The sequence below is a fragment of the Blennius ocellaris genome (assembly GCF_963422515.1).
Source record: "Blennius ocellaris genome assembly, chromosome: 17".
NCBI lineage: Eukaryota > Metazoa > Chordata > Actinopteri > Blenniiformes > Blenniidae > Blennius > Blennius ocellaris.
This window is the reverse complement of record NC_137666.1, coordinates 9,829,632-9,842,572: the sequence shown is the minus strand read 5'-3', so window position 1 is coordinate 9,842,572 and position 12,941 is coordinate 9,829,632. Positions and strand designations below refer to the sequence as shown.

Below are 12,941 nucleotides of genomic sequence, written 5' to 3'. Positions count from 1 at the left end.
TGATTGGTCACCATGTGTCCTCTTCACTTGTATTGGTTCTTAGGGATGTTCATCATTGAGTAGATTTGACACCCATCATTGTATTAAGTCTATAAAAGATTAACCCACTTGTTCATAGTGACCATTGGATGTTTACCAAGGTTGAGTTTTGTCTGCCTTTTTTGTTTGCGATCCTCCTGATGGACGCACAATCGTGAACCATGAAAAAGGATAGCATGCCCTCTTCAGGTAGGGGGAGAGAATCTTCCCCAGGTTGATGAGTTCCAGTACCTTGGGGTCTTACTAGTGAATTATTATTATTATTATAATTAGTGAATTATATTCGCTGTGGATCTCTGTACTGGGCTGTTGTGGTGAAGATGGAGCTCAGCTGCAATGCAAGCCTCTGTTTACTGGTCAATCTACATCCACACCTTCACAAAAGAACGAGACTGTGGCTACAATGAGCTGAAATGAGTTCTCTCCATAGGATGGTGGGTCTCATTATTTGTGATAGAGTGAGGAGCGACTCCGAATCCAGCTGCTAATCCTCTACATGAGAGGGACCAGCTGAGGTGGTTTGGGCATAGGATTAGGATGCCCGTGAGTTGCTTCCCATGAGGAGGCACATCCCACTGGTGGGAGACCCCAAGGTCAACCAAGACCCCAGTGGAGAGATTATGTAATTCGTTTGGTCTGGCAACGGCTTAGGGTCCCTCCAGAAGAGCTGGATCAAGTCAGAGGGATGTCGAGGCTTCTTTGCTTTCATTACCGATGCTGCGATCCTGTAGACTAACTGAGAAAGCAGATGGATGGATGGATGGATGGATGATCATATTCACTCATTCATTAAAGCAGGAATTAATAAAGTACTTTTGATTCTGATTCATGCATATTTCACACACCAAATGCCATGCAGGGAACTCAGTCATTCATTTTTTAACCATTTATTATGTCCTGATTACACTTTGAGGAATTTTTTGAAGGTTTGTCACAGTAAAAAAAAAAAGCATAAATGTCGAACAATGTGATAAGTGAACAACATAAAAATTGTGTTATTCTTGTTTCACACTGTTTAAAATGCTTAGATTTCTGTTGGATAGCCTCCCAACGGCACCCGATGTTGAAAAGAACAATGTCACCACAGTAACTTGTCCAACCCAACGTTAATATTTATAGTAGAAATTTTTTTTGTCATATCTGCCCTCTTTACAAAGACATAAAATAACAATAATAATAACAATTGCACTATACACTAAATACACTGAAACAATTGCTATATATTTCCACTTCCACTTTGTGATTCTAACACTTATACTCAAAGTGGAGTGTGCATACCACCAGTGGTACACAAGCTCCCTCTAGTGATATGTGTAGAAATGTATTTTTCTATTTATCTATTTATTTTTACAATGTTCAACATTATTAGAATAATTAAAGTTTTACATTAAAAGATGTGAAGCATCTATCTATCTCCATTGTTGTTCTCAGTGTTTTGGCTTGACGCTTCAATGAGAACTAAAGAGACCTTGCACCTTGTTATGATGAGTATATACACATATATATATATATATATTGTCTAAGTCTGGGTCCTTCGAATCCGCACAGACAGGGAGTGACAATCTTTCTCCCCGAGAAGAGAGAAAAGGATACACAGTGAGTTATAAACCTACAAACCTTGAGAATGGATTAACACATGAGTTTATTACAAAAGACAGAAAAAGTACCGGCCTTTACAAGAATATTCCTGGGCTTTAAAGCATTTCACCCCGAAAGGATCCTGCTTCAGAACCACGTCAACAGAGAGCGACAAAGTCAGAAGGAGAGAGAGCCCAAAGCTCCGAACACGCTCCTATATGCTTTTTCCCCCATGACCCCTCCTTCTCATGGACTCAGAAGGGGGCTGTTTGAGGGGAGGGGGATGTTTGAGGTGGGGGCTGTTGTCTTACCAGTTCTTCACACAATCAAAGAGCTGTACCCAACCCCCGATACATTCCAGTGTCCTTCCTTAAGATATTCATGACAAGTCAGGCCAGGCTGGGCTTGATCAATTTCAACAATATAAATAGTATAGTATGTGAATTTCTCTTGGAGTGTGAATTTCTCTTGGAGATCATTAAAGTATTTATCTATCTATCTATAACATCCTGTTATAATGCTGTAAAATATGTTAGCCTCATATTTGGGATAAATATGTCTCCTTTGTGAACAGGCCATTGCTCATCAAGTAAACTCTTCTACTGTGTGTTCAGATTAGTAAAAATGGTGGCAATTGAAGAAATCGACATATTCCGGTGGGACACACTGCAACAGGTTTTAAACAAATCTTCACAACTTTTTTTTTTAACTACTTCTGGACGCTCTTTAAACACGTTCAAATATATGTCCTGGTACCCCCTGTGCCCCTGCACTAAAAAAAATACCTGCATCCGCCACTGTCTTTAAAATTGTAAAACGTGATTGTCTCTAAAAAAAAAATTAAGACATTTTTTTTTCATCGTATTCTTTCAGGTGGAATAAATGAGTCAGTTACATAACGTGAAAGATAGAAATGCGTCACTGGCGGAACACCTAAGAACCTTTTTTTCCCCTCATATTCACTGGAATGGCACGCTGTGTGAAGAGAATCGGTTGGAGATGTCGCGCCCTGGAAATATCTGAGAGGAACGCTACGTCGGCCATTCGCCGCCTTCGCCTCGTGGCGCTGACGTTGTCCCTACGTCAGCTAGACGCAAAGCGATCTGATTGGCTGAGAGCGTTGATCCGCCGTACTGGTCAGCAAGCACGCGAGCCGTATTGAGTCACTACCGGTACTTTTATACCTAAAAGACGCAGAATTTCATCTCGTTCGAGAAGAATCCGCTTCAGCACGACACAGGACTCTCGTCTTTAGAGGTGAATTCACGAAATAAAACACACATTTTCCGCATCTATTAGGAAAAGGTTAGTGGATTTCCGTGTACGCTTGTAATCATTCATTCACCCATTGCTGCGTATTTAGTGGCCATTATTACCCTAAGACGCTTTGTTACTCAACTAATGCAGTTTGATTCACTCGGGTGGCACTAATGATTTCCTTTAACATAGTTTTTCACCATGAGATGGCTTGAGGAAAACGTGACGTGACGGACATACCCACACGGAGTGATATGAGTGAAGTAACACATTTTGCTTCTCATCCCCAGACATGTCTGTGAACATTCGCATCAAAAGCCCAAATGTGAGGTACACAGATGCACATATTGAGGCTAAATACTCCTACCAGACCACGTCCGTGCACATGGATGGGAATGATGTCACGGTAGGTTGGTTTGGCCTGTGTTGCCTTAATCGGTGTGTACAGGAAGTGGATCTGAAACCCTGCTCTGTGCCGGATACAGGTGACCCCCCGTACCACGGAGATGACCTTTCGCACTGTGCGGCATGTGCCCAGGCTGGGTGTGATGCTGGTGGGCTGGGGGGGCAACAATGGCACCACAGTCACAGCTGCTGTCCTGGCCAACAAGCTGGGTCTGACCTGGAAGACAAAGACTGGAGAGAAGGTGTGTGTGTGTGTGTGATCTGTGGTCCTTCACATGTCATCAAAGCAAACATCCAAAGCAAACATCCTTTTGAAACATCTCTGAAGTTTGTACAAGTTAGGTTTTTTTTTTGTCATGTAATGAAACTAACATAAACCAGGACAGAGACAGGATGTTTCATGGGAAAGCCTAAATGAAGCTATATTTTATTAAAACAAAGGATAAACACCACATCTGGATGAGCTAAATACACACGGATCATACCAAGGATTGAAAACCTTTGGGTACCACATCAAATTTAATATAGCTTCTTGTCCTGGAGATCTTTATAAGCTGGTTATGCCGACATGTTCAGTCGAGTGTTATGAGCATAACCTGCTCTTTTCTTGGTGATTCCTCCATTTATGGGCATACATTTTTTTTGTTCTATCACCCAGTTCCTATGATTTCTATTTCAGTCTGACTTTGGTTCACGCAACTGAAGAGAGATGTAATAAATCCTGAAAAACCTGTAAAACAGATTTCTTCAGAAAAGGTTGTATTCACACATATTTTTCTCTTTGTCTCCTTTGTTGACCTCATTCTTTAGAAGGCAAACTACTACGGCTCCTTCCTGCAGGCATCTACTGTTTGTCTGGGTTCAGGACTCGAGGGAGACGTCAATGTGCCCTTCCGTGACCTTCTGCCCATGGTGCACCCTGATGATATTATCTTTGACGGTACGAACAGTTCCAGACAGTCAGCCCAAGGTTTCCAAGACAGAAGCTTATGTTCTTGTCACCGATCTTCTTCGTTTATACTTCTGGGGACGTGAACCTCATTGCACATTGTCCCACTGGGACTCATGGAGACAGATATGAAGGTCCTTATAAGGAAAGCTTGTTGACATCAGCTCGATACTTTTGTGTTTACTTTACTTATGTGTAGGTGAGGTTAACTGTGTGAAAGGGGTCAAACACAGAGGAAGAATATCCCCAGGGAGATTAATAAATTGACTTCACTGACCCTGCTGGGGTTAGGTCTTTATAAGTAGTGGGTTTGGCTGAGTTTAGAGTGAATCTGCAGATAATTATTGTATGTTGTTGCCTGGTGTTGCCACTGTGACAAAAAGGACATTGAGAAAGTTTTTAAGTGAAGTCCTGAAGAGGGTTATATCATGGAATGGATAAAGTCCCCCAAAAGGCATGAAAAAAATCTGTTCACCTTCTGGACTGTGTAAAGGCTTGGTACACCCGGGACAGGCCACGAGTCTAACACAGGAAAAACACAAAGAGACAGACGGTCACACTCATATGAACCTCTACAGGCAATATAGGTTGACCATGTATAGCCAAATAATTGACTTTTCACTGAGAGGAAACTGAAGAAAAGGAAAGCACACAGATATGTACCATCAAACTCCACATAAAAAGGACCCCAAGTACAACTTGGGAACATTTTTGCTATGAGAATGCCTATAACAATTTTTCATGTGCCACATGGAAGAAAAAAAAAGGGTGGGAGTGAATGGATTTCACTGTTCGTGCTTTTCCAGCGCTTGAGCAGTCTCCAAAGCGCCTTACATTGTTATCATATTCAGCCATTCACACACACACACATTCACACACCAATGGAGGCAGCTGCCAGCCATGCAAAGGCGCTCAGTCCATCCATTGGAAGTCATTTCAGATTCAATGTCTTGCTCAAGGACACTTTGACATGTGGATAAGCAGATATCGGGAATTGAACCTGCAACTTTCCGACTGAGAGTAAACCAGTCTGTACAACCAAAGCACAAACACCCCTGTGAGAATTGTTTTTTGCATTTTTAAGTCAATACATTTTTCAGGTTATAGTTGACGTAAGAGTTACGATTCAGCAAATAGTAGTGTAGAGTCGGTCTGCAGGGAATGAATATAAGCCAATGACATTTCCCCAGAAGGTATGGAAACATTACGTGAGCGATGTGCATACTCAAGCCTTACATAAGGTAAAGATGGCCAGAGCTGTGTTTTAGTGCTATTTCTACTGAACAGTCCTGCCTGTTACTTGATAAGGGAATAGATTAAGCAGGTGGTCTATTTTTAGTGCTGCTATTATCCAGTATAACCTCAGGGGAAGCTTTGTGCACCAGATTTCATCCTATTCTGCCCTGACATTGTATGAATCAACCACTTTTTTTTTTTTCTTTCTCCAAACTGCCATGTTTTTGTGTTTTCAGGTTGGGATATTTCGTCAATGGATCTGGGCAGTGCGATGGAGCGAGCTCAGGTGCTGGACTGGTCATTACAGGAGCAGCTGCGGCCATACATGAGCCGCCTGCAGCCCAGGCCGTCCATTTATATCCCAGACTACATCGCTGCAAACCAAGAGAGCCGGGCCGACAGTGTCATAACTGGCACCATGGCAGAGCAGGTCTCCTCTCTCACCTTTCATTCACAGTACCTCATTCTCTACTAATTGTCATTTTAATCTAATGAATGGTCTGTCCTGTAGGTGGAGCAGATCAGATCTGACATCAAAGACTTCCGCCAGTCCAGCGGCGTAGAGAAAGTCATTGTTTTGTGGACGGCCAACACAGAGCGCTTCTGTGATATCATTCCGGGAGTCAATGATACAGCCAAAAACCTGCTTGCTGCTATTCAGGTGAGAGTACAAACTATAAAGATGAATAATCTCTCTCGCAAAAAAAAAAAAAAAATAAGGACTCAGAAGTTAGTTTCACTATAAGTCTCCTATAAGTCGCTTTATCTGCCCTTGAACCACCCTAAACTGTGTCATGAATTACCCATTCCTCTTTAATTTCCTCCTAGTGCTGAGGACCAAACAGTAATCCTTCATTACATTTAGTGATTAATAAAGCTTAGAGGATGAAAAGATTAGCTCCTCTCGCACACACTGTGGATTTGTAAATGAAATGCCTTAATGAGTCTGAAACAGTCAGCAATTCCTTTCATATCAGATCGCGGGAAGAAAATTGTGATTTGTCCCTCATGGGTAGGTTTTTATTTTATCTGCTGTCTTGAGCATGCTTGTACTGCTGTCAGCAATGATAATAGACCATTTCACAGTCCTGTGAATCCCAGCAAATAGCTCAATTTGGGGCAAGCATGAAGTCGACAATAGAGTTGTGTGCTGCTGAGCTGATTTAAAGAGAGTTTTGGAGGGGGGGGGGGGGGGGGGGTGCTGTGCTGAGTCGAGCTTTAATCTTCAGTACAATGTGATGATACATTCAGTGACAGCCACGATCTCTCTGTTTATCCTTCCTCCCTCAGACTGGAGCAGAGGTTTCTCCCTCCACGCTGTTTGCAGTGGCCAGTATACTGGAGGGCTGCGCCTATATCAACGGCTCGCCACAGAACACCTTCGTCCCGGGGGCCGTCGAGCTGGCCACGCAGCGAGGAGTCTTCATCGGCGGTGACGACTTCAAGTCCGGTCAGACGAAGATCAAGTCGGTGCTGGTCGACTTTCTCGTCAGCGCAGGTATCAAGGTACGAGTAAGGTCCACAGGCACAACATTGAGTTTCATTACAAACGTATACCTGCTTATAATCCTAACCCAAATCAAAGGTGCAGAACAAAATACATTTTATGACGAAGTGGTGTGTTTATTTGTTCACGGGACCTGCAAATCATACAAATCTCACAAGTGGCACTTCTCAATTGTAAACTGCAACTATCCAATCTTGTATTCTGTATTTGTTTTTCACTTTGTGCTCGATACTCGATTTAGTTTACTTAATACCTGAAACAAAAACTGTAAAATTCATCCATGTTGTATCAGTTTTGACATGCCAGAGCAAATCTGATCTACATATTTCAATTTGTCACATTACTGGAATTTAGTGTTCATTTTATCAGCAGTTGGTTTGGTTTTAAAGCTGATTTCCATCAACACCAAGCTTATGATATTGTACAAAGAGATTTGTGAGGACAGAGACACCATTCAGAGAAATGATCGAAGTCTCTGTCTTGAAGGGGGGGGGCACATTAAAAGGAAAGCCAGGTTATTGTTCCTTCCTCCTCAAGCTTGCTGTTGTCTTTGTGTCTGTTGTGGTTCAAAGCCTTTGATTATGCTTGTAGTTATCGCAAAATCTGGAATTAAAAACTGCACAGTTGTTTAAAATTATAGCGGAAATTGACAAACCATTGCTCGATTAGGTGAAAAAGTATTATTTGAAAAATTACTGTTTTTTAAGTAAGCCACCACGGAGAACACTTGATCCCCATTATGAACAAATTGTGAATCTGTGGATTTAAAGTTGCACAGCTGAACTGCAGTCGTCCATTTGCGTGACACTTTTAACAAGTTTCCATTCATTTGACTAGCCAACCGCCATCGTGAGCTACAATCACCTTGGGAACAACGATGGGAAAAACCTGTCGGCGCCGCAGCAGTTCCGCTCCAAAGAGATCTCCAAGAGCAACGTGGTGGACGACATGGTCCAGTCCAACCCCATACTGTATCAGCCCGGCGAGAAGCCCGACCACTGCGTGAGTCTGGCGCTCGGGCAATCGTGCACGGCGGACGAATGTTCTCGGGTCGGAAGTGTAACGGCGTCTGTTTCCTCAGGTGGTGATCAAGTATGTGCCCTATGTGGCAGACAGCAAGCGGGCCATGGATGAGTACACGTCTGAAATCATGATGGGCGGGACCAACACCATCGCACTGCACAACACCTGTGAGGTCAGCTGTCACGCCGTGTTCGACGACACCCAGACAGCCACTGTTTGAACGATGTCGAGACGAAACACTCAAAGCCTTTTCCCTTCATCTCGTCACGTAGAGGGGGAAAGAAGCGCCGGCGTGCCAGAGCTTCCTGTTAATCCTTCTTAGCAAGACTTAATTTAAAGCGACACAAGCGGGTCACTGATATGCTGTAGGTGACTTTTTATTGTCGCATTGTCAGCCCCTAGCCCCGCGTTTACGTTTACACGCCATGAATGGGCTCATTCAAAAAAAATTAATTATGGTAATGTCCTTATTAAAAATGATTATGTTTAATTGACCCGAGGCCACTTTGTCATTTGGGTGTGTCTAATGGTTTTGGCATTTTGTAACAGAAAAGAAAACTAAATTTCGCCGCTATTTCTACAAGGAAATCTTGAGTTATTCAAATTTCTTCCTTATCAGTCCGACAAGAAATATTAAATAATGGTTTATGTCGGCAAAAAAGTTGCAAAGAGAGAATTTCGTGCTTTTAGTCTCTGCATTCCTAGAGTCTTGCAATAAACCCTTCCATATTGTCTGGATTTATTATGATTTTACAGCTTGAGTTGTCAAAAACCTGCAATGAGTGGACGTTTCTGCCCTTCTTTCATCCTGATTTCAAGCTTCATTTATTTATCATCACTGTGGATTTTTGTCAAATTTATGTTGCATAAGTTTGACGCGCTGGTGAGTCTGTAGAAGTCATGCCTTCATAAGAATAGAATATGGACACGATGCTTTACTTTTCTGCTCGTTGTCGAGGTATACTCTAAACGAAGCTGTTCCTACACAGTGAAGGATAATACCGTGCCACACATTGTCTCTTTGGTTCTTTCCCATGTGCCTTTTATGCTCACTTTCTCTTTTTTTTTCTCCCCCATTGCAACAGGACTCCCTTCTGGCCAGCCCAATCATCCTGGACCTGGTAATCCTCACTGAGCTCTGTCAGCGTGTGACTGTCCAGCCTCAGGGGGAGGAGGACTTCCAGTCCTTTCACAGTGTCTTAGCGCTGCTCTCCTTCCTCTGCAAAGCCCCACTGGTCCCTTCAGGGACCCCGGTCGTCAATGCCTTCTTCCGCCAGAGGGCCAGCATAGAAAACATCATGAGGTGTGATTCAGTTTCTGCTCACTGATTCCCAGAGGGTCCATGTCTTTTCCGCCTGCAGAGAAATTCCACTTTTTTTTTGGACCCTGGTGTACAAATGCACATGGGGATATTTGGCGGAGTTACAGTAGTCTTCATCTTTGTCTTTTTTTTTTTCTTTTCAGAGCTTGTCTTGGTCTTCCTCCTCAGAACCACATGCTTCTGGAGCACAAGCTGCAGAGAAACTTCCTGCCTACACACGGGCTGCACAAACAACACGAGGAAGTCGGACGTACCAAATGGAATTGTGTACCTCGGACAAACGGCGTGTATGCACATCCAGACGATGCGGCGTGTGCATTATAACAGCATGCAGTGAAACATACAACTGTAAACCTAACAACTTGTATGAGAAGAACTTCAGCCCGCATTTTTCTTCCTTGAAGAAACTCTCTGCTTGGCGTTTAAGTAGTATTCATGTAAAAGTAATCCCACAAGCCATACTTATTATGACAACATTTTATATTTCTTTTTTTTTTTTTGTAACTACTAACAAAGTTTGATGTCGCTGCATACTTACTAAGGAACGTTTGGTCAAATGTGTTATGTTCATGTGTATCTATTTAAGTAATTTTCCATCTACGTATACTGAAGCATACATTCCATCTACGTATACTGAAGCATACATTCCATCTACGTATACTGAAGCATACATCGTCAGTGCAAATGTACTTCGGTACATTTGCACTGACGATGTATGCTTCAGTATACATAGAGCTCTGTAATAGAGCCATGGACTGGATGACTTACTTTGATGCTAATCTTTATCTGTGAGCCTGGATCTGGTACCTGCTGTATTTATTATTTAAATGTACGTTGGACCACCTTTTACAAAAGAGTAACAACTTCTTAACTAACTATGTTTTGAACTGCAATCTCTGGGTTGCTTTCGGTTTTAGTTTTTTTTTGTATGTTTTCTTAAATAAATTCTGATGTTTTTGTGTGACACAAACTATTTATTTGCAATACCCTTTTCAGTTGTGTTGCTTGAACTTAATTCTAATCTCGCAAAGAGGCCATTCCTGTGCGCACTCGGAGCTGCAGCGTCCAGACCACCAGAGGGAAGTGTTGAGGTCGAAGAGGACAGCTTCATCTGCACCCCAGTGTGCAAATATTAATTCATTGGGACAAAGATAGTGTCTCATCTGCCATGGAGGCATTTTGTGTTTTAATGTTCGTGCAGGCGCATTTAGACTGATGATCTGATCCAAAGTCTGCAGCGTTAATTTAGGACATCTCCTGTATTTATCATCAGGGATTACCGCAGAGGTTCTTTTCCTCTTTCCCTCCCGTTTTTTTTTTGTTTTTTTTTGTTTCCCCCCATCACTTCCGCTGCCGTTGCTGCGACACGGGACGTCAACAGCGATGGCGGACAAGGAGAAGCGCCGGTCCGGTGCGATCGCTCCGGGGATGCCCGTGGACAAAGCCGCCAAATCGGACACGGACCGGGACTTTCTAACTCAGGCGGGCGTGGGAGAGCTGCTCCGCGGCGCCGTCCTGAAGATGGTCGAGGCCAGATCCGACGATCCTATCGGATTCCTGGCCGATCACTTCTGCAACCTCTCCTCCGTGGCCGACTCCGGCGCCGTCGGATGCTGCGACGAGGAGCCGCTGAGCGGCGGCGGCGGCGGCCAGCTGAGCGCAGGCGCGCAGGAGCAGCAGCATCTCAACCGGGCGCTGTGGCACCTGCGGCTGGCGCACCACTCCCAGAGGTCAGGGCCAACACCGAGGTTTTACGGGTCTGCGCTTGAGGAGGGGATCAAGGGGGCCGATCTTTTGGGGAACGTTTTTTTTTTTTAAACACACATTTTCATTCGTCAGAAGAAAGCATGATGATGAAACAGGTCGATAGAAGTCTTTTTGTTTTACTCTCTCACCATCACTGGAAATAAGGGTTCCAGCCATCAATAAGAATACATTTTATGGTGGAAAAACGTGAAGTGAGGACTCAACCAAAAGGAGAAAGTCCTCCTCACACACTCTGAAAACGTCTGATCTGAACAAATGAGCTGTTCGTTATAATTTGCATTGCTGCTTTCCAGGTGGAGTGAAATTGTGATATTAAAACATTCCTAAACAATCAAGAACTAAGGTATAAGTTGGGCTCTTTAAAAGAAGAGATGATGCTATTTGAAATTAAGGTTTAGGTAAAGCAAATAATGAACAAAACTGTATTTGTGGTGGTGACCTGGTGACATTGTCTTATTCAGTTAAAGAGATCAACAGTTTATAATAGTGTAGATTTTGATCAACCCCATCCAATTGGCAAAAGCAGAGTACACCATGCTGGTGTAAGCAAAACTCTATTTAAAACAACAAAACTTGCATTGAAAGGATTTATTTAACTGCATTTAATTTCATTTCATTGTACATACGGAAAGAATAATTTTCATACAAATAGCAAGTAACTTTGGACTTTTTTCCATATAGATCTGCCTTCAGCAACAATGTCCGTGTGGCCTACGACCTCCTGAATCTTACCGAGCCTTGCAGAAGTGAAGTAGCCGAGGTTCCTGACAGCTCCAGCGCTGACAGCCCCACGACCGGAGCGGGAGCAGGAGGGGGAGTGAGAGGAGGCCTTTACACGCAGACTCTGCAGTGCCTGTGCAGTGAAGGTGGAGTCCCAGCCTCCACCTCCGCTCCCCTGCTCAGGCGCCTGCACTGCCAGGACCACGAGGCCGTCCCGTACGACGTCTTCCGCCACGGCGTGCTGACGTGTGCAGTTTTCTCGGACTACATCCGGCAGGCTCAGAGGCTTTACGCTGAGGTGTGCTGCCCAGACGACGGGCCCGCCTCACGGGGGCTGTGCCTGGCTGTGTTGGGAACCCTGAAGGAGGCTCTGGAGACGTCCCAGGGTTGTGATACAAACTGCTGTGTCAATGCAAACGCTCAAGCGAATTCCTGCCTGGAGAGTAACGTGAAGGCCATCCGTTACCTGGAGGCCAGTGCCAAAATCTCCCCTTACAGTCTCGCTCAGGCCATGTCCGGAGCCCGCACAAGAGCCCCTGGTGGCAATATGGATGCAAAGGAGTTTGAAAATGCTGCAGCGGAGCTGTTCATCACTCGAGTGAAAGTTTTGTCCTAAGTTTTAGAATAATGATTAATGAGTGTACAGCAATATACAATATATCTTAGAGTAAAATATGAATTCTTCTTCTTCTTCGATACATTTATCAATTATGCTTCCAACAGGGGAAAAAAAAAGACTAATTTAATTTAATAAAAATCATTAACAGATCTGACCGCTAACACTACATGTAATCATCCACTGTAAGTTTATTCTTTGCAGATTGTTCTTGATCTTATTGACATGCTGTCAATGAATAGTCTTACTGAATGTAACTGAGCAAGCATGTGTTTTGTTTTGTCTATTCCCTGAATAATAAACCCAAATATATATGTTGTTTTGCACTTTATCTTAACTGGGTTGTTTTTTTTATTACAACCTTTGAAAGATGTTGATTGATCTGTAAGGACATTGCCAAAAAAATTATGGGAATAAACATGCCATATTGGAAACCTGTACTTGCCTTTCTATTGTGACGTACAGGAGGTCGGCACAAACGTGAAAATTGTGAGACTGAAATAGAAAGCCAAGATTTCCCACC

General features: G+C 43.4%; 2 protein-coding genes across 3 annotated transcripts; both read left to right on the top strand.

Moving 5' to 3' along the window:
• Positions 1–2,815: 2,815 nt before the first annotated feature.
• Positions 2,816–9,991, top strand: LOC308142161 (inositol-3-phosphate synthase 1-A-like). 2 transcript variants are annotated; one of them, XM_080512489.1, is made up of 11 exons: positions 2,816–2,922; positions 3,165–3,280; positions 3,360–3,521; positions 4,090–4,219; positions 5,701–5,894; positions 5,976–6,125; positions 6,755–6,970; positions 7,809–7,973; positions 8,053–8,166; positions 9,080–9,297; positions 9,459–9,991. In XM_080512489.1, the coding sequence occupies exons 2-11, from the start codon at positions 3,167–3,169 to the stop codon at positions 9,637–9,639; spliced, it is 1,644 nt and encodes a 547-aa protein (XP_080368615.1). In that variant the 5' UTR covers positions 2,816–2,922; positions 3,165–3,166; the 3' UTR covers positions 9,640–9,991. The 2 variants fall into 2 exon arrangements, with proteins under 2 accessions (XP_080368615.1, XP_080368616.1); XM_080512490.1 differs by having other exon boundaries at positions 2,823–2,874.
• A 707-nt stretch (positions 9,992–10,698) lies between these two features.
• Positions 10,699–12,551, top strand: tpgs1 (tubulin polyglutamylase complex subunit 1; the record flags this gene model as incomplete). Its single annotated transcript, XM_080512528.1, has 2 exons — positions 10,699–11,045; positions 11,764–12,551. The coding sequence occupies 2 exons, from the start codon at positions 10,699–10,701 to the stop codon at positions 12,416–12,418; spliced, it is 1,002 nt and encodes a 333-aa protein (XP_080368654.1). The 3' UTR covers positions 12,419–12,551.
• Between the last annotated feature and the right edge of the window lie 390 nt (positions 12,552–12,941).